Here is a 20,762-nt window from a genome sequence, read left to right on the forward strand (position 1 = left end):
GCACTCTGCGGCAGCCTCTGCTGTTGTGTGCCTTGTGCCCTCTGCCTCCTCGCTAGCATGGGCTCCTCATCCGACTCTGAGTGCCGTGGCCTCAGTGCCCTGTGAGGCCTGTGGTGGGCAGGATTCGGCTCTGCATGGCCAGAGCTGAGCCAGCGAGGTCGACGTGAGCAGGGATTGGTGCTGACCCTTGGAGCCAGGTGTGCTGCGTCCACTGTGCACGTGGACAGAGGCCTGGCCTCGAGCCGCCGCGTGTGACGGTGGGAGGTGAGCAGAGGCCTGTGGTGGACGTGCTGACGTGCTGCGGGGACAGCGGGCAGGGGAACAGGCAGGGGATGGCGCCGCAGCCCCCGGCTCTCGGGATGGCATGTCCCTGTTTCATTTCTAACTTCCTGGCTGTGCCCGACAGGTGCATCTGTCGATGTCTGGAGTCCAGAGTGTGAAAACTGCAGGGCAGAGACCTTGTCTCACCTACCTGGGTACTCTGACTGCCCTTGCAAAACTAGACAGAAGACAGACTAACACGAAGAAACAAGCATTTTCAATTCCTCTTAAAGCGCATGTGGCAGGGAGACACCTCAGCGATGAGGAGGAGCTGGTGACGTGGGCCAGCAGCATAGCTTAGGGAAGGGACGGTGGGTTTTGCAGAAGGGTCAAGACGAAGGAGGGGCTGCGGAGAGTGCGGGACCTTCTGACGCCTCCTCGCTGCTCTGGCTCCACCACCTGTATTGTGGGTGCATGTCCTGAGCCCCCAAGCCCAGCAGCAGGGCGTCCTTCTCCTCAAACCTCCCCCTTCCTGGCGGATGGGACCGGGCCCCAGCGAGGCCACCGGCAGCTCCCAGGGTAGCCAGAGAGGAGGGCGCATCGTTGGGGAGCCTGGTGGGATGGCGTCTGGGAGAAGCATGAGGCAGAAAGATGGGAAGGCAAGGCGCCTGACGAGGCAGGAGGCCCGGAGCCTCGCAGGACAGGCTGCCTTTTCAGTGACCGGGCCGCATCAGCGACCTGCCGCCTGTCCCCCCAGACAGCTGCTGGATGAAGCAAGGGGACAGAAGCTTTGGGGACCCGTGAGGCAGGCCTCCCCGTGAGGCTGCCAGTGCTCCTGTCTCGTGGGAACTGGAACGTATCTTTGCGGAAGCCCGAGATGGAGCCCTCCTCCTTGGAGAGGAGGACTGTGTGTCCTGGGTGAGGGCAGGGCCGGCCCTCCAGCTCTGGGCTCAATAGTGTCATCTTTGGTGACGAGACTGTGGTCCTGAGTTAGGCTGTGTGTCCTGAGCTCCAAAAGGAAGCAACTGAATTTTAAAAATGTTTAATTTTATGTTGTCCTTTATTGTTCCTATTTCCATATGTGATTTACCGTGTATTTGGGACATGTGTGTACATGTGGATCATGTGCACACACACGTGTACAGGGTGCTCACATGGCCAGGCTCCCCCTCCCCTCCTCTGGTGGACAGTGTGGTCCCCGTGCTCAAGGCCACGGAGTGTGGGGAGGAGGGCAGCCTGGTGCCCTCTGTCACTACAAGCTGTGGGCACGCATCTGCTAACTGCCCATGCGCTTTCCTGGAAAGAAAAGGGTGAATTAACGACGCGTGATGGTTGTAGATATATATTAAACACTACGATTCTGTACCAGGTAATATACATCACACGCGTGTATTTATGTGTATGTTTTCGCTGACGTTCTGACTCCTCAGTACCAAGCCTGTGTCAGGAACGTAAAGCTGTTGAGAGTGGGCATCCTCAAACTTTGGGACCCTAGGAGTTCCCTGCAGACTTTGTGGAAATGCAGATTCCAGGAGGAACTCCTCTGTAGATCCCTCCACCCCGGAGGCTGCTTTCTCATCTGGAACAAGCCCGGGAACTTGCATTAGGAAGCCCGGCAGCTGTTTGGATGCAGAGGGCCCGTGATCACACGTCGAGAGACACTGACTCGTAGACCCAGGCAGGTGATAACCGGCTCATTCCGCAGGCCTGACAGGAACACGTGTGCACGCATGCTACATAAGCTAAACACACACGTTCACACAGTGTGAACCGACTGTGCGTGCTCCCATGAGCTAGGTGTGCACACGCGTGAGTTCTAAGCGGCAGCTCATACAAGCACACACACACACTAGATGTGCAAACATGTGAGTTCCCAGCCATGGCTCATGCAAGCGCACACACTTCCAGGGTATCTGCGGCAAAGTCCTCAGCAGACACCACCCACCACGTGTCACAGCATGGATGCTGGGGCAGGAGGGGCTGTGACATGGCTGCCTTGGGTTCCTGTCCCCTCACCGCATCCCACACCCCGCTCCGGGCCCGGGCAGCACCCCTGGCAGAGCCGCCCCCCGGATCTGTAAGATTTCCACCAGCTGCCCCTGAGCCACAGTCTGGGTGACATGGGAGGAGGAGCCCGCCCAGGCCCAGGCTGTGTTCGGGTGGACGTGGCACTTCCGAGACAGAAGTGGCCTCTGTGCCCTTACCACATCGTCCGTCTCCCGTCTGAGATGACTGACACTGATGGTGGAGAGCCTGCCGGCCGGGCAGGTCAGGCGGGCAGATCGGCCCCTCGTGACTGGTCTCCCCTGCACTGGTCTTCCAGGAAAGGTGGCCATCCAGAAGGAAGACCTGCAGAAGTACCACAACAGGGACACGTGGTTCCAGCTGCAGCACGTGGATGCTGACTCCGAAGTGCAGGTGAGGCTCATGGAGCCCACGGGTCCAGGTACCTCGGGGTGCAGGAGACCTGACCGTGGCTGGAGAAGCAGATGCAGGATTCTGGCCTTCAGCGGAAACAGGGGTTAGCAGACTGTGCCCTGGGTGTGTCCTCCTGGGTGGTTCCTTTTGTTTGTTCCATCGGTTGCCGTCAGACTTAGTTGTGCAGCTTAAAAATGTAAAATGCAAAAGAACGTAACAGATAATTGAATACAGAAAGAGAATAAGGTGAGAAAACCTAAGGCTGTGGGCCTCTATCTACTGGAGGCGCCCACGATGTCCTGGCTCCCTGCCCCAAGGAGGACCGAAAGGGTGATGAAGGGCCTGTGGCCTGAGCGTCCACAGGGCCCACCTGGTGCCCCAGCCATGTGTTAACTGGGAGTGCCACCTTGACCAGGCCCGGGGCTTCCCCCCAGCAGGGCCGCTGCCTGGGTCCAGGGTCCAGGAGATGCTCGTCGGGGGGCCTGCTTGCATCTTCTCTTCCCTGGTGACCCTGCCTGTGCTCCTGGTCAGCCTGTCCCCGAGCCCAGGCCATGCCTGGTTCCAGGATCAGAGCCTCTGCCAGCAGCGTGGCAGCCCGGGGCCTGCACTGAGCTCAGCAGAGCGTGGCCCTGGTGCTTTGGGCCTCGGCTTCCTCCCCATCACGTGGGATTTTATAAGCAGCAGGATCACGGACCGAATCCTCTGGGGGGCCCTTGAGCCCTTCCCGGGGGTCAAACAGCAGGGGCACGGACTGAATCCTCTGGGGAGCCCACGAGGCCTTCCCGGGCTCCTGGCCCAGTGTCCACATGCCTCCTCGTGGGCCCAGGGCTTCCACTGAGCTCAGAGCTGTATGCCGGGGCTCAGGATTTCTGCTGTGGACGCCTCGTGACCACTGGGGCCATGCCCAGCCTGTGACAGGGAGATGGCACATGGGTGCGTTGAGACGCCCAGGATGTGGTGAGGGTGCTCACGCTTGGTCAATTCTGACCGAGGCCCCATGTGCTGCAGGAGGCGGAGGGGCCTGTGATCACTCAGAACGGGGGGCGCGGTCCTGACTGTGACGCCGATGCTGGAGGACGACAGCGGCCGCCGCTGCTTGGGTGGCCCGGAGGCCCCTCCGCGGGAGGCAGTCAGACACGCGTGCTACGCGTGCTTTACTCCTGTCCCCGCTGCCTCCGTCCACACTTTCCCGTCACTGCTGTTCTGAAGAGACGCCACCTGCAGCCGCGGCAAACCCACTGCTCAGTCCCCTGATGTAGACACTGCTCTGGTGGCGAGTGTAGGTTTCCCTTGCTCTTGCCTTTTTGAAAAAGCTGAGCTTTTAGTTCTGAAGTTGTTATCGAGTCGTAGGAAGTCGCAGGAGAGGCTGCCCAGGGCGTGCTGCTTAGCCTGTTTACGCTCAGACGCGCTGGGTCTGGGTCCTGTCCCTCCCCGGACCCCGCCCGGTGACAGCCGCGCACCTGGGCAGGGCCCCCGACACCACACAGGTCCCCCCAGTCCAGGTGCGCCTGCGTGCGCCCTCGTGGGCTGCCGTGAGCACGCGTGGCCCCCTCGTGGCTCTCAGCCACACTGTCGGAACCACAGCTGCTTTCCTGGAGCCAGCAGCAATGCCTCACTTTCATTTCTGGTTTTAGTAACTTGTGTCCTCTTTCTCTTTTTTAGCATGGTTAGAAGTTTACCAATTTTACTGTTTTTTTTTTTTAATAGCTTTGGTTTATGTATGTTCTCTATTGATTTCCTGTTTTTGGTTTCATTGATTTCTGCTTTGATTCAAGTTGTTTTCTTCTGGCACTTTAGATTTAATTTCTCTCTTTCTAGTTTCCTAAGGTGGAAGCTTAGATTACTGATTTTTAGACCTTCCATCTTTTCCAATATCTGGATTCACTGCTTTGAATTTCCCTCTGAATGCTGCTTTGGCTGCGTCTCATAAATCTTGATGCTTTATTTCACGTCAACTTATGAAAAGAAACAAATTCAAAGTTTTTTTCCCCTGAAACTTCTGCTTTGGCCCTCTTGTTATTTGGAAATGTGTTGTTTAATCTCCATATATTTTGTTATTTTTAGCTTTCTATCTCACTGAGTTCTAGTTCAGTTTCCAGTGTGGTCAGAGAGTGGCTGCGGTGCTTTCTAGACTTGCTGACATGTATTTAAAGCCAGGTTGGTCTGTCCCAGTGGATGTTTCATGTGACCGGGTCTGTGATGCTATTCAGTCATTATTCCCCTCAAATAAGACTGAGAAGTCTATGAAGTCAGCATTTTCAGTGCTCTGCCCCAAGTCTCTCTTCTCTCAGACCAGTGTAATGCAAGAACCCTTGGCAAAGTCTCACTACATCTTGCCTGGGCTCACAGCTAATGAGCAAGGTTCAGCTGACCCTCCTGTGGGAGGGGGACCACCCCAGCCCTCAGCCTGGCAGGGGTTCTGGAGCCACCTCCCTGGAGAGGTCAGGGCATGGCTCCCGTTGGGGTCAGAGCAAGCGCAAGGGACATATGTGTGCAGCCAAGCAGGCAATGGCCCTTGTGTCCGTGGGAGGTTTAGGAAAGGAACTTGGAGACAATTACCCAGTGCTGCTCCGTTCTAAGGAAAGTCATTCTAGTTTAACATCACACTCACTCACAGAAGCACCCACACCATGCTCTTCCTGTTGGACTTTTGGGGGCTGGTCTTCCCCACTCTGTTTGCAGCCCTGATCATGCCCTGGCTGTGTCCACCTGTCCGTCCTGCCCACTTACTGTCCTCAGCCAGGGGCCCTTTGCACACACAGCCCCAGCCCAGTTGCATTCCTCCAGCCCTGCCCCCTTCTCCCAGAGCATCCATGAGCACTGACTTCCTTCCTGAAGAGCAGGGCTGAGGCTCCTGGCCTCCGACCAGCCGCACGGCAGACACAGAGACACCAAGATGGCAGCAGAACTGCCCGAGGCCCACAGCATGCAGTGAGCTTAGCCCAAGCAGCGGCCGGACATGCTGCAGACACTGTGCCCTCAGGGCCTTTTCCTTTTGTTTCTTCTGAAGTAGCACTTGCATTAACAGCCTGCTCATCGTAAAGCAGGAGGGCTGGAGACATAAACTCTGGGATCTGAGCTGGGCAGGTAGATGGGCCATGGATGCAATGCAGGGTCAGGTCTCACCAGTGCTTGGTGGGAGCCCATGAGCCCCCGCTGCTCTTGGCCCCTGTGACCCCCTGTCCTTGTGCCTTCCAGGGCAAGGTCCACCTGGAGCTGAGGCTGAGTGAGGTCATCACCGATTCAGGTGTCGTCTGCCACAAACTGGCCACGCGGTAAGACCCGGGACGGCCCCACCGCTGGTCTGCTTGGCCCTGAACCTGACCCTAGGCAGTGGGCAGGTCATGATTTGTAAACAGATGAATCAGGATACCCAGAAACGGGGCTTCCCCAGAGACAGTCTGAATGTCCTCGTGAGGCTCACGCTCACCCTGGAGGCGGCGTTTGGTTTTTGCAAATAGCCAGTCACTCGGGGTGACAGCAGAGGTTGGGGTCACACCCCTGGCTTTTGCTCAAAGAAATGGTGAGTAGGGGGCAGAGTTGGGGTTTGACCTCTGACCACAACCCCCAAATCTCAGCTGCTTCTACCCATAATGCTTGGTGGATGTGCATCTCTTTGTGTGCAGGAGTGTAAGAATCAGTGTGCACACCAGTGTGATTGTGTGCATGCAAGTGTGTAGGAGTGAGTGTGCACCTGAGTGTGCACCTGTCAGTGTGTGCTTGCAGGTGTCTGAGTGTGTGTACAAGTGTGAAGGAGTGTGTACTTATGGGTGTGTGCCTGCATGTCTGTAGGGGTGAGTGTGCATGTGTGTGTACGAGTGTGCAGGAATGAGTGTGCATCTGTGGGTGTGTGCCTACAAGTGTGTAGGAATGCATGTGCACTTGTTGAGTCTGTACCTGCAGGTCTGAGGGATGAGTGTACACGTGTGTGTGTGTAAGTGTGCAGGAGTGAGTTTGCACCTGTGGGTGTGTGCCTGCAGGTCTGTAGGGGTGAGTGTGCATATGTGTGTGTGTGTGCGAGTGTGTAGGAGTGAGTGTGCACCTGTCAGTGTGTGCTGGAAGGTCTGTAGGGGTGAGTATGTGTGCAAGTGTGCAGGAGTGAGTTTGCACCTGTGGGTGTGTGCCTGCAAGTGTGTAGGAGTGAGTGTGCACCTGTTGGGTCTGCCTGCAGGTATGTAGAGGTGAGTGTACACATGTGTATGTGCAAGTGTGCGGGAGTGGGTTTGCACCTGTGGGTGCGTGCCTGCAGGTCTACAGGGTGAGCGTGCACCTGTGTGTGTGGGGTCAGCGTAGGCACACACCCCGGTGTGAATGTGCCTCTCCCACTGAGACGGGCTCTGGGCAGACGGGTTCTGAACAGGCTTGAGCGCCAGGCTGTGCAGCTGGTGCAGCGACGTCCCTGGGAGGAGGGCTGATGAGCCCACGACGCATCTCCCATTGTGCATCCTGGGAGGCAGCATGTTGGATTTCCTTTTCTCTGAGATGTTTGGGTGCCTGCAGTCAAGCCGTCCCCTTGCCGCTCAGAGCCTTCCGAGTGCTGGTCAGTGAGGAGGGGCGGTGCTGGCCGGCAGGTGGCTGTCTGGCAGGCGGCTGGCCCCACGTCCAGGTGCGCCTCCGAGACGCCAGGTGCAGGAGGAGCTGCTCCCCGACTAGGCTGCTGCCAGGACACCTTTGTCCCTGAGGTTCCAGAGAGAGTCCACCATCCTGCCTTCTTCCTGATTCACAACTGGATGTGATAAAAACCCTTTAGCCTTGAACTTGTGCCTTTGGCACAGTGTGGGGCAAGTGAGTCCCTCCTCCTGCTTCCAGCCCCAGGGCCGCGGCCTCCCGCCCTCCCACCCGGCGGGCCACCCTCTGTGCTCCTCCTGGGGAGCTCCACCCACTGTCCCACTGTGGCTGCTGGGCTCCCGAGCCCCCGGGCCTTTAGGGGTGTCAGCCCCTCACACAAGCCCCCTCCCCGGGCCTCTCGGGGTGTCAGCCCCTCACACAAGCCCCCTCCCCAGGCCTCTTGGGGTGTCTGCCCCTCCCTGGGCCCCTCACAGGAGCCCTTGGCTAGCTCACGGCTACATGCCCATCCCTGGAAATGTGCCTAAGATTCTTGTTTAGTGAGAAGTTAGTTCACAGAGGGAGGAGCATGACCCCAGACCAGGTCTGTAGCGGGGAGAGAAGGGCGACATTCCAGAAAGAAGGGTGGAAGGGAAAGACCTGAAGACATTCGCAGATGTTCCCGAAGCCCAGCCTGTTCAGTGGGCACAGAAACGGAAAGAGGGTCGCCCACTCGCAGAGTGGGAGCAGCGGAGCTCTGCCTGGAGAGAGGAGATCCTGTGAAGGGCCAGGACCGCCAGGCCCCTTGAGGGGCAGAAGCCACCCAGGTGCCCGTCTGCAGGCGTGAACGGGACCTCAGTCTCCCTGAGGCAGGAAGGCGGGACGCTCAGACCCTCGGCATCTGAGTGGGGTTAGGGCTCTGCTTCCAGCCAGGATGGGACAGTGGGACACGTGCCTTCTCTCACCTCAAAGAACCAAGAGCTGACGCCGTCTGCACCAGCCATGCGGATGGGGGCGGCCCCCACGGGAGGAAGCAGACGAGGTCACCACAGGCCCACTTTTGTCCCAGACGTGCGTTGGTGACAGCCAGTGAGCTCCCCCAGCAGAGCCCAGGGCGAGTGAGAAGAGACACGGAGCCAGGGCGTCTTCTGCGGGGCAGCACACTTGGTGGCACTCCCTGGACCTGCACGAATGGACGGGGTGGAGCCCCTCAGGACCAGGTGGGCAAGAAGGCTGAGGGCAAAGGGGCTGCAGAGCTGGGGGTCATTAGAGTCTCCCCCAGCCCAGTGGAGAGCACACTCTCACTCGAACACTCAGCAGACCAAACTGTCCCCAGACGAGGCCACCAGCACCTCCCGGACAGAGCTGCAGAGCAGTCTCTTCAAACAAGAGACCACAGCCTCTGATGGCAGAGGGGCCCAGAACCTGGGCACCGAAAATGTGAGGCTCACAGCATCCAGCCAGGAGTTCAAGCAGGAGCAAGGCCTGTCCAGCAACAGACCAGGGCGACAGGTGATGGACAAGGGCAGTCCAAGAGCTGGTGGACCACGGTCCAGACCCAAAGGGAGCCAGGAGCCAGAGCAGTTGATGGAGCAAAGCCTGAGATGGGACTTCCCTGCCGAGGAGCACGTTGGAGGCAGCACACAGGCCAGGGCTGGGAGCCCCTGCCGTGCTGGCCCTCAGGCCCCCAAGAGCAGAGACCGGGTCCTGCTTCCTGCCTGACAGGGCTGCGTACACCTCTCTCGAGCTCCTGGGGTCGGAAGGCAGGAGATTCGCCTTGGAAACTCTGCACTGCGGACAGAGAACGTCACCTGCCGTATCATAAACAGAGGGCTTTGCACCTCCAAGCCAGCAGCCACTGCAGCCGCCCCCAGCAGCGCCTCCCCACAAGGGTCTCAGGGTGGACAGTCCAGGACTCTGGCCTCAGAGAGCGGAGATGCCCATCAGAGGAATGATCTCAGTGAGCCCAGACTCCCGCGCGTATCTTCCTGTGTGTGGAAAAGCACTAAACTCCTTAACCCGGGGTGTCTGGGTTTAGTTAACAGTGGCCTTTCGATGTTCCGACCACCTGGCCTTGGTCACAGGCGCTCCTGTGTACCCTGGCGCCTCTCACCTGTTCAGAGCCGTCTGAGACACTGCATCCTGGACTAGGTCCTCAGAAAGCCCACCACGTAAACACGACCCTCAACTCCTATGCTGTGCTTTGTTTCCAGCCAACACTGGAAGTGTGTCTGTCCTCCCCTGGTGCACACACGCTTCCTCTTGCCCCCAGGTGCTTGCTGCCCGCTGACCAGCTGTCCATCTCTGTTTACTAGACGGGAGCCTGGGGAGTGCTTTGCAGGGACTTGTGGCTCTTGGCCTGAGCTGTTGAGACGACTGCTCTGCCAGACCTCAGGGCGGCTGTGAGATGGCCCCTGGGCCTCAGATGCCCTCCTGACCTCCACTTCTCTCCTCAGCATCCTCGAGTGCCAGGGCCTCCCCATCGTGAACGGGCAGTGTGACCCCTATGCCACCGTGACCCTGGCGGGACCGTGCAGGCAAGTACAGCCTCAGCTGCAGGGTGGGCGAGGTCGCTGAGGTGGGGCTTCCCTCCTGAAAGCGGGTGGGCCAGGCAGGCTGTGAAGGCCTCACTTCCTTCTGTTTCCTTCATGGCCTGAAGTCTGTAAGAAGAAAGCCTTCCTGTTCTTCACGTGGGTGTTTCTGGCTCAGTAAAGGGTCCCGATTTGCATACCATCTGGTGCTGGAGACACAGCCGCTGGTGGTTGAGGCCGGGTGGTCTGTGCCCTGGAGGGCTGGGTGATCTGTGCCCCGGAGGGCCAGGTGGTCTGTGCCCTGGAGGCTGGCCGGGTGGTCTGTGCCCTAGAAGGCTGGGTGGTCTGTGCCCTGGAGGGCCGGGTGGCCCAGCCTTTGTGGAATCACAGTGTTTTCCATCCGATCCTTCCCCTCGAATGCAGGTCAGAAGCGAAGAAGACGAAGGTGAAGAAGAAGACCAACAACCCCCAGTTTGATGAAGTGTTTTATTTTGAGGTCGGTGTTTCAGTGGCACAAACACAATCGATACCCACACCCCGGGGTCTTTGGCAAAAGGGCCCTTGGTCACTGCCGTGGAGAGTTCTGGGGTGCTGTCCCTCACCTGGAGTCCCTCCCACTCTGCAGTGTGAACCCCCAGGAGCTCCTTCCTTCCCTGGGCGGAAAGGCTGTGTGCTGCTTCCAGTTTGACCCAGTTTTGTGTTGAATGCTGGCAAATCAATACTTTCCAAATTACCAAGACCTTGGGGTTTTTTGGCTGGCTTGATTTTTTTTTTTTTTTGCTCCACCCAGTCTCCCCTGAGCAGCAGAGAGAGGCTTGTTTCACCACAAGTAGTGAGGGTTTTGGGGGTGGAAGTAGTGCATTCAAACAAGAGCCCCTTAGAACCAGAACCACCAGTTGGCTGGTGGGTGAGGGCCAGGCTGGCACAGAACTGCCAACCACTGGCTCAGAGGTGCCAGCCCCAGTAACGCTCGAGAGGCCATTGTCCCCCTACAAAGGCCACCATAGGTGAGCATGAGGGTCTCGCTCCCATCTCCATGGTTCACTGCCCAGCGCGGGGAGGGCGGAGCAGCCCTGCCCTTATGTGGCGACCACGGCATTGGGGCTCCCAGAGCAGAATGGGTGCACCACCCTCCAAGAGGCAGTGGGCAGGGTTTCTGGAGTGGGGCTGGTAAGGGTGTGCATGGAGTACTGGAGCTGTAGGAAACGAAATGCTAGGGTGGAAAGGTGTAAGGGGACTTTGCAAATGAACTTGGAGGGATGGGTCAGGATGTGCGGGGGTCACTGGCCTCTTCCACCTGGGCCCTCAAAAGGATGGGCAACGGTGGCCTCATTGGGCGGCTGTGGAGGCCTGGAGGCACAGCCTGAGAGCCTGGGGGAAGAAACTGTGCCGTCCTGGGATGTGCTTGTTGTAGCCAGGAGGAAAAGGAGGCCAGCCCCCCCTCATGGGGTGCATCTGCAGGCTGTGCAGGAGTGAGCCAGCAGCCAGGGGCAGCGGAGGCCTGACGCTCGCTCTCCGTGCCCGCAGGTGACCAGGCCCTGCAGCTACAGCCGCAAGTCCCACTTCGACTTCGAGGACGAGGATGTGGACAAACTGGAAATCCGGTGCGTGAGGGCATTTGGGGTCAAGATTCCCAGGCTGTGCGCTTGGGCTCCTGCCGCCTGCTGGGCCCTTGTGCTGTGTTTGGAAACTGGGCGATACCCATGAAGCTTATGCTGAACGGTGTTGGATCGCGACCTCCAAAGATTCAGCTTCAGGACCCGGGACCAGGCTTGATCACTCAGAGCTCTGTGTGGCACGAGTTCTACTACAGTGAAAAAGGAGAGAGAAAGCTTCTGACACAGACATCAGAAGGGGGATGGGGAGTACCCCCTCGCTAGTCTGATCAAGGCTTTAAGTACTTTAGCCAGACCCACTCCCACAGCGTACTCTTAAGATAGCAAGGTTAGTCAGAAGGTTCCTGTTAGAAGGAAGAAACATGTCCTTGAGCAAGGTATCATTGTTATATAATCATTAGTACAGAGCTTAAGGAAAAACATACCTTTGAGCAAGATGAATTGTTCTGTATGGTTGTGTAAAAAGTTAGTCTAAAAGATTGTTGTCATAACAACTCAGAGGTTAAGAAAAAATGTCTTACGTGACTAAGACAAAGCAATGTAGAAAAAAATGTTTGTCCCTTTCTCCTCCTCGAGGGCCCCGGACTCCTTGCCAACCTACATAAGATGTAACTGTCTCATCTACAGACAGGAACCTCAGTTTTCTGGATCATTTTAGCACGAGGATGCTGGGAGGTGGCTGGAGGACACATGGTCTGTGTCTACTTGGCAGTGTCTTCCTGGGTGCAGTGCAAAGGCTCCAAGCCCCTCTCTGTGTGAGGCCTGGCCTGGCACACGGTTCCACCGCTTCAGGGCCCCGCGGTGGGGCCTCTAGCGCAAGGCCCGGCATCCCTCTGGGCCTCGCCAGCCCTCTTGCCTCTGTGGCTGCAGCTCCACCCCCTGTGTCTGGGGACAGATCATAAGCCTGAGTCTGGGGTGGCCACAGTGGGTCTGACCACCATGCTCATGAGAACCATAGGGCTTCTCTAGATTTGACACCGTTTAACTTTGCTTCCTGTGGGTCAGGACTTCCCTTGAAGCCTGAGGTTCTGACACTCAGTTGGGGGCAGTCTGGGGTCTGTCCTGCAAGCCCAGCCTCCACATAGCAACAAGCCATGGGCTGGGGCTTTGGGCGAGCCACTCCCCCTCCAAGGGCCTGAGCGCTTGGATCTCAGGCTTCAGCTGTGCTCAGAGTGGCCTGTGGGCCTGTCCTGCCCCAGCTCTGGGCTTCAGGGCTCCCATTGCCTGGCCACCTGGTAAGAGGCCCCATGCCTTCTGCCTTCCAGGGTGGACCTGTGGAACGCCAGCAACCTGAAGTTCGGGGACGAGTTCCTGGGGGAGCTGAGGGTCCCGCTGAAGGTGCTGCGGCAGTCCAGCCCCCATGAAGCCTGGTGAGGCCCCCACGGCCCGGCAGCCCCGACAGTGGCTTCACCGCCCTGTCCCACCACTGGGGTGGGGGCAGGCGCAGATCACTCGCCTCACACCTCACCCCAGAGCCCACTCACCTGTGAGCATGTGGGCAGACGGTGCTGTGCCCAGGGAGCGTCCGTCCCAGGAAACTGGAATTCCTGTTTCGGTTCCCAGGCGGCCCTGCTTGACCAATAGCCTGGCCTTGGGATGGGGCTGGACGGGAGGCCTGCTGGTGGTCAGTGGCTCAGCTGCTTCATACCTCAGGCTGCCTGGCATGGGCGCTCAGGGCAGCTGGGTGCTGCAAGGCCACGGATAGGCTGGGAGGACAAGGGTATCCATCAGGAGCACCGCTGGGTGCCCCTGTGCCTGGGGCCACCCAGCCCATAGTACAAGCCCTCCCTCCCCACTAACGTCCATTCCTGAGGGTCTCTCCACCCGGGGCTGCTCAGTGATGGCCATTTTCCAGGGTCAGTCTCCAGGGTAAATGGTTTTATTGCAGTCTCCTGCACTGCTCACGGCCCTGCCTGTTCCTCCCACTCCCACACCCCCTTCTGAGTCTGTGGCTCTGTGATCAGCCCAAAGTGAGCGACCATGGGGGCTTGCCCCCATGCAGACTCTGGGGGCATCAGGTGGGGGACTCTCCAGGTGCAGGGACTCTGTGGGAGGGGTCGGGGGCGGCCACTGAAGGGTGGGGATGCGGAGGGGGTGTCCTGCAGAGTGTCCACGAGACCCCTCGCCTCAGACGCTGACCCAACCTGTGTCAGGAGGACCGCTGTGGCAGGGTCCCTGGGGAGCGGCGGCCTCATGCCGCCTGTCCGTGGGTCCCGCACCAGGTACTTCCTTCAGCCTCGGGACAACGGCAGCAAGAGCTTAAAGCCAGGGGATCTGGGCTCCCTGCGCTTGAATGTGGTCTACACGGAAGACCATGTTTTCTCCTCCGACTACTACAGCCCCCTGAGGGACCTGCTGCTGAAGTCAGCGGATGTGGAGGTACCTGCATGGCCCCCCCATGGCCCTGCCCGCCTCCACCCGGCACCTGGCAGCCTCCCCCCACCCCCGCCCCTCAGCCTGGACCTCCCAGCCTGCCTAGTGCTCAGGACCGTCTGTGTCTCCCTTTACTGGGGGTGGGGACCCCACAGCCCACAGGAGAGCCATGGGAGCCCCATAGCCCACACAGGAGCCATGGGAACCCCACATCCCCCATGGGAGCCCCAGGAATCGTACACCCCACACAAGAGCCACAGGAACCCCCACACCACCACAGGAGAGCCATGGGAACCCCCACACCCCCACACGAGAGCCTTGGGAACCCCACACCCCCACATGTGAGCCACGGGAACCCCACACCCCTACATGTGAGCCATGGGAACCCCACACCCCACATGTGAGCCACGGGAAACCCCACACCTCACACGAGAGCCACAGGAATCCCACACCCCCACAGGAGAGCCACGGGAAACCCCACACCCACGAGAGCCACGGGAACCCCCACACCTATGTGAGAGCCATGGGAACCCCACACCCCCACACGAGAGCCTTGGGAACCCCCACACCCCAACATGAAAGCCACGGGAGCCCCCACACCCCAACACAAGAGCCACGGGGACCCTTACCCTCCACACGAGAGCCACGGGAACCCCCACACCCCCACATGTGAGCCATGGGAACCCCACACCCCCACATGTGAGCCACAGGAAACCCCACACCTCACACAAGAGCCATGGGAACCCCACACCCCCACAGGAGAGCCACGGGAACTGCCACACCTACATGAGAGCCACGGGAACCCCACATCCCCCATGGGAAGCCACAGGAATCATACACCCCACACGAGAGCCACAGGAACCCCACACCCCCACACGAGAGCCACGGGGACCCCCACACCTATGTGAGAGCCATGGGAACCCACACCCCACACGAGAGCCACAGGAACCCCCACTCCCCACACAAAAGCCACAGGGGACCCCCACACCCCCACACGAGAGCCACGGGGACCCCACCCTCCACACGAGAGCCATGGGGACCCCACACCCCCACACGAGAGCCACAGGAACCCCCACTCCCACACAAAAGCCACGGGGACCCCCAACAACCCCCACACGAGAGCCACGGAACCCCACTCCCACACAAAAGCCACAGGGACCCACACCCCACACGAGAGCCACGGGACCCCCACCCTCCACACGAGAGCCACGGGAACCCATTCAGGCCCCGAGACTTGCGGTTTCTCTGACTGTGACCCCAGAGTCGCGGGCGGGTTCTCTGCACAGCGGCTGGTGCTGCGTGTGGGTGGTGGGTGTGGCTCCTGGAGTGGGCTGGCAGGCAAGGGCTCACTTCCCGCACCCTGCCCCAGCCTGTCTCCGCATCGGCGGCCCACATCCTGGGCGAGGTCTGCAGGGAGAAGCAGGAGGCGGCCATTCCCGCTGGTGCGGCTCTTCCTGCATTACGGCCGGGTGGTGCCTTCATCAGCGCCATCGCCAGCGCCGAGGTCCGCAGGACCCAGTGAGTGCCAGCTGGGCCTGAGACCCTCTGGGGTCCTGGCCTGCCGAGGGGCAGGGCGGGGCCCCAGGGAGCTGGAGGGAGCCACGCGGACTTCACCAACACTCTGGCTCTTTCACAACTGTGCCTTTCGTCCTGGGAACGAGGTGGGGGGGGCAGGCGAGCGGGGAGCTGGGTGCCTGGGGGAAGCTCAGTTCCAAGGTCGGGGCTGCGGGGTCAGCAAGAAGCCCGCATCAGGGGCCGGGTCCCTCCTCCCCAGGGCCTGCCACTGTTCTGGGAGGTGGGCTCTGCTGGGACCAACAGCTCAGAAAGATCCATACGTGTCTGTGGAGATGTGGCGGAGACACCCTTTGCCCCTGGGGCTGTCATGAGTCCCTGAAGACCAGATGTGGCTCTTGAAGTGCAGGGCCCTGGGGGCCCCGTGGTGGCCGTAGTGGTGGGGGGTTAGTTATGCAGCAGGCAGGCCTGGACCTCTGGGTGCTGCAAGGCGTTCGTTGGTCAGGGCAGCCCCCCACTCCCTGGACACCTCCCTATCCATGCTGTTTTCTAGGGACCCCAATACGATCTTCCGAGGGAACTCGCTGACATCCAAGTGCATCGATGAGACGATGAAGCTGGCAGGCATGCAGTACCTACACGTCACCCTGAAACCCACCATAGAGGAGGTGAGGGCCCGCAGGAGGGGAGGCTGGGTGCCCCCGGAACCCAGAGCTGTCGCCGCCACACCAGCCTCCCAGCCTCCCGAGGGTGCCTCCAAGCATCCCAGAGTCTCCCTCATTTTTCAAATTAAAAAAATACTTCAGAAAGTCCATTGTTCTGCTCATACAGGAGGACCCAGGGAGGACACCTCCCTCCCCGGTCCTGGAGGCCATTCCTCTGGGTCCCCTTTCTGGGAAGGGCATTTCCTCAGCACAGTTTAACAAGAAACGGGTCCTTTGCATTGAGAGGACGGAGGCTAGATTCCGGTTTGCTCTGTGAACCGAGCCCTGAGGGCACCCTGAGGCGTGAGCTGGGCCCTGAGGGCACCTTGAGGCTGAGGCGTGAGCCGGGCCCTGAGGGCACCTTGAGGCGTGAGCCGGGCCCTGAGGGCGCCGTGAGGAGCTCACAGGATCTCCGCCCACCTGGGCCCCAGTTCAGTTCACATGTGGCTTGTCCTGAACGCTCTTTGTAGATTTGCCAGAGTCATAAGTCCTGTGAAATTGACCCCGTGAGGCTGAAGGACGGCGAGAGCCTAGAGAGCAACATGGTGAGACCCACGCGCCCTGCCACGCGCTTGGGACGGGCGGGGCTGTGGGAGCCACCCAGCACCAGCCGCCATACCCTGCTCCAGGCCCGGCCGGCGGATCACACTGTCTGTGCCTCGAAAGAGCCCAGAGGGGTCCTGGCCTTCGGAGGTCACATCCCGTGGTGCGGTCTATGGGCCCTTGGTCAGCAGGGGCAGGGCCACAATGCGCCCCTCCGCCCTCCCTGGTTGGATGCAGGGTCTGGACTCCACAGCACGCTGGCCCTGACCCGTGGTGGGAAGCCTGTTGCCCGAGGGCCCTGGGTGAGTGGCCGGCTCCGCAGCCCCGGGAGGGCTGGGTGCAGCCGGCACTGCCCTCTGCCTTTGCAGGAGAACCTGCGGCAGTTTGTGGACCGCGTGTTCAGCGTCATCACCAAATCGGGGGTGAGCTGCCCCACCGTCATGTGTGACATCTTCTTCTCCCTGCGGGAGGCAGCCGCCAAGCGCTTCCAGGGTGAGTGCTCGTGGGCCCCTTGTGGAGAGGCCTCCAGGCCGCAGAGGACTCACAGGTCCCATCAGGGTTAGGGCTCCAGCCGTTGCTGCTGGGAGGGGTCAGCCACCAGCGTGGAGGGCTCCCTGTCTGCACCCCCCAGCTCGCACCTCCCCCATCTACACTCCCCTGTCTACACCCGCCCCTGGGGGAGCCAGGCCCCAGCGCTGCCTGGGGAATCACAGCTCGCAGCTGAGCTTTGTCCCAGTGGCTCCCATTTTCTTCCCTGGCCCGGTTTCTCCCTATGGCTCCAGAAGCCCAGACGAGTCTGTCTGTCTCCACCACAGATGACCTGGACGTGCGGTACACAGCTGTGAGCAGCTTCATTTTCCTGCGGTTCTTCGCTCCAGCCATCCTGTCCCCCAACCTCTTCCAGCTCACGCCCCACCACACGGTGAGTGAGCCTCAACACAGCACAGAGCGCTAGTCAGCCAGACCTGGCCAGCCACCCTGACCCGCCCAGCCCTCCTAACCACCCCCAGCCGCCCTGACCCGCCCAGCCTCCTGACCCGTCCTGCTGCCCTGACCCGTCCCGCCCCCTGGACCAGGAAGGGTTAGGGAAGGTGCTGCTAGCCGAGTAGGGGAAGGTGCAGAGACAGCTCCATCGTGATGACTGGATTATGGATAAGCCACAGGCCCTCAAGTCCTTATCTCGGGGAGGTGCTGAGACATTCTGATCTAAGTCATGTCATTAAAACCATCGGATGGTGTGACCAGGGCTTCAGCTGAGGGCTTACTCCACCCCACCTCCATGGGAAGACAGAGTGTTCCTGACCTTGGGTATATTCAGTCATCATTCAGGCCAGGTAGTCAGCATGGACTTTTGAACTCCCTCCATGACCATGAGCGAGGCCCACGCCCTCATGGACAAAGTGCCAGGCGGCCCCGCGCTTGGTGGAAAGCCCAGGATGATGGCCCATTCCTGGGTTTGAGTCCAGCCTGTGAGCCGTGTCGGGGGCGAGGGGCCCCTGGGCAGGGTCCTGGGAGACATGGCCAGAGATCCCCTTGGCTGGCAGCACTGGGTGTGGGTGGCCGAGGGCCCGCCTCTTTAGCAGTTCCCAGACTGGACAGGCCGAGGGTCTCCAGGGACCTGTGAATCCAGCACTTCTGGCTTAGCTGCTCCCTCACGGATGACACTCGTGACAGCACAGCTTTTAGGGGTGTCCTTCCTTTTGTTGGTGGCAGTGCTGGGCTCAGTCACAACTTGTCTGAGACTGTCCACCTCCCGTCTCTGGCAGGACCCACAGACGTCGAGGACGCTGACACTTGTTTCGAAGACCATTCAGACTCTGGGCAGCCTGTCCAAGTCCAAGTCTGTGAGTCACTGGCTTTAATTCCCTTTCCAACACGAAGGAGGACGTTGGAGTAATAGGGTGAGGAGGGTCGCAGCCTGGCCTCCCCATGCGAGGCTGTAAGAGTGCCTTTGGAGGAACAGGGTAACAGCAGGCGGCAGTGGCATCCCCTGAAGGGTGTGACGTCCCCCGTGGGCAGTGATGTCACGTCACCATATACAGTGACCGTCCTGTTGGGCTGTGACGTCACCTGTGCATGCTGACTGTCCCCTGTAAGTGGCTGGCACTTTCCACTGCTGTATGTGGATCCGTAGACGTGTGCCCTTGGCAGAGACACTGCCCAGCCCCACTGCATAGCTGGGCGTTCTCAGCCTGAGCGTTTTAAGGAAGTTGGGGTGCCGCCCAGTGACCAAAGCCTTGTCCACACACAGCTAGAGGGCAGCCGCTCCTTCCCCAGGCCCGTGCTCATCCATCTTCCCTTCACCGGGCTCCCTCGAGACTGGCGTGTGGGGCCGGGAAGTCTGTACGTGAGGGCAGCTGTGCGGGGGCCAGTGGCATGGCCTGTCCTCGGAGGCGGGCCCGTCGGGCTCTGCTGGGACAGGGTTGAGCCGCGACTCACAGGGCCCCCGCCCTGCCCTTCTCCTGAGTTCACGGCCCCGTGTGCCCCCCGCCCCCGGCCCTGCAGACAGCAGCCCCTGCTCTCCTATGTTCACGGCCCTGCATGCCCCCCAGCCTCCGGCCCTGCACACAGCAGCCCCTGCAGGCCAGTCAGCTTTCTCGGAACCTAAAGTGACATACACAGAAGCAGGCCAAAGCCCCACACTCTGTCCGTCCATCAGCCCAGCATCTGTCAGCCAAAGCAATGAGCAGGCCCCTGCCGGGCTGAGGGTCCACACAGACCCCCTTGTAATAAAATGACTCATGTGGACAGAGGCCCCCAGGTTCCTCCTGCCATTGACCTGACTCCTGAAAGTGAGAACCTCCCCATCCCAGCAACGCATCTGGGAGCCCATGCCCGCGAAGGGTGTTGAGTCATGCGTCACAGGTCTCACCCAGGACCAGGACCCCGGGTAGTTGGCATTTGAAGCATAGCTTGAGTGGAGCCCCTCCTGTGGTGTGCGGCGGGCCTCAGCAGCAGGGGTGCCTTGCACTTCACGCTGCTGGGGAGATGCCAAGCCCCCTGTGGTCAGCTCGAGCTGAGGCTCGTCGCGTCCACGCTCCAGGCCTTTCAGGTTTGGGCCAAGCGACCTCAGGCTTCGTTTAAGTGACCTTTTCTGTCTTAGGCCAGTTTTTAAGGAGTCCTACATGGCTGCGTTCTACGAATTCTTCAATGAGCAGAAGTACGCTGATGCGGTGAAAAACGTAAGTCTCAGCATCAATTACCCAGACTCACAGAGGCCGAGGTGGGTGACTCGTGGGAGGCGAGCTGAGCAGGGAGGCCCTGCGGGGGCCAAACCCAGAGGTGGGAGGGAGCCGGAGCGGCTTCGAGCTCGGGGAGAGGGGAGGGTGAACCTCCCCGAGTCACCTGGGGCCTGGCAGCTCTCAGGAGCAGCAGCGGCTCTGGGTGCGGGAGACCTTCCCAGGAGGGGTGGGCTCGGCGGGTGCCCGGCCTCCGTGGTTCCCTGAGGGGCTCTACCTGCACCCGCGCTCAGACCCACCTCTTCTCTGGCTGCAGGAGGAGACACAGGGTGCCTGGGCAGTTCTCACAGTTTCCCCTTAACTGTCTGCTTTCTGTCCCACTTCAGTTCCTGGATTTGATCTCATCCTCCGGGAGGAGAGACCCCAAGAGCGTGCAGCAGCCCATCCTGCTTAAGGAAGGGTGAGGTGGCGGGAGGGAGGCTCAGGGGCAGGGGGCCTGCCCGCAGGGCCAGGGCGTCCAGAGCTGCCTGGGCCTTGGTCTGTGGCTCTGAGACACCTCAGGGCTGCTCCCCTGTGCTTTGTTGTCCGCTGAGGCTGCGAGGGGAGGAATGCCCGTCTGTGGGCAGGGAGCGGGAGGAGACTGAACGGCCCCGAGTAGTCAGAGGCTTCTGCCCGGTGGCTCCCTCACCAGAGTCTAAGGGCCCCTTGCCCTCCATCAGCCCCCCGGCAGAAGCGTCCCCCGCCGGGGCTCAGAGCACAGGACGCAGCCCAGAAGCAGCTGGCTTTCTGCTGTCTCTGCCTCCAGAACACGCTTGCGGGGTGGGACCTACTGCCACACTGGCTCTGGGGGCACCTTTAGTCCACGTTTTCAGGGCAGGAGGCGGGGCTCCTTGTTGGAGCTCTGGTAGACCAGAGTTGTCAGCAACTCGCAACCTGAGGTTGACAGTCGACACCAGCACAGGGCTAAACTTTTCAAAAGTAGAGGCCTTCATCTTCTGATTCTTAAATCCTGTCCCTTGGAAATAAGATACTGAAACCCCATAGTCTGCATCAAATGTCACAGGAGTGGAATTGGTGAGC

At 60.1% G+C, this 20,762-nt stretch overlaps 2 protein-coding genes across 2 annotated transcripts in view; both read left to right on the top strand.

Annotated features, from left to right (window-relative positions):
• LOC112449111 (ras GTPase-activating protein 3) overlaps window positions 1-18,384 on the top strand; it is a 34,855-nt gene extending 16,471 nt beyond the window's left edge. Inside the window, 15 exon segments of the mRNA XM_025000212.2 lie at window positions 2,585-2,679; window positions 5,878-5,954; window positions 9,681-9,761; window positions 10,179-10,251; window positions 11,283-11,359; window positions 12,637-12,741; window positions 13,594-13,750; window positions 15,114-15,179; window positions 15,181-15,220; window positions 15,223-15,262; window positions 15,810-15,924; window positions 16,431-16,505; window positions 16,872-16,995; window positions 17,319-17,425; window positions 18,270-18,384. Of these exon segments, the coding sequence (XP_024855980.2) occupies window positions 2,585-2,679; window positions 5,878-5,954; window positions 9,681-9,761; window positions 10,179-10,251; window positions 11,283-11,359; window positions 12,637-12,741; window positions 13,594-13,750; window positions 15,114-15,179; window positions 15,181-15,220; window positions 15,223-15,262; window positions 15,810-15,924; window positions 16,431-16,505; window positions 16,872-16,995; window positions 17,319-17,425; window positions 18,270-18,365 (1,328 nt within the window). The 3' untranslated portion in view covers window positions 18,366-18,384.
• Window positions 18,385-19,618: 1,234 nt separating this feature from the next.
• On the top strand, window positions 19,619-20,142 carry LOC132346810 (ras GTPase-activating protein 3; the record flags this gene model as incomplete). The annotated part of the gene is given in 2 exon segments (XM_059892349.1): window positions 19,619-19,685; window positions 20,069-20,142. Coding segments are annotated over 2 exon segments (131 nt in total), but the record flags the coding sequence as incomplete, so codon positions are not given.
• Between the last annotated feature and the right edge of the window lie 620 nt (window positions 20,143-20,762).

Source organism: Bos taurus, chromosome 12 (genome assembly GCF_002263795.3).
Source record: "Bos taurus isolate L1 Dominette 01449 registration number 42190680 breed Hereford chromosome 12, ARS-UCD2.0, whole genome shotgun sequence".
Classification (NCBI taxonomy): Eukaryota; Metazoa; Chordata; class Mammalia; order Artiodactyla; family Bovidae; genus Bos; species Bos taurus.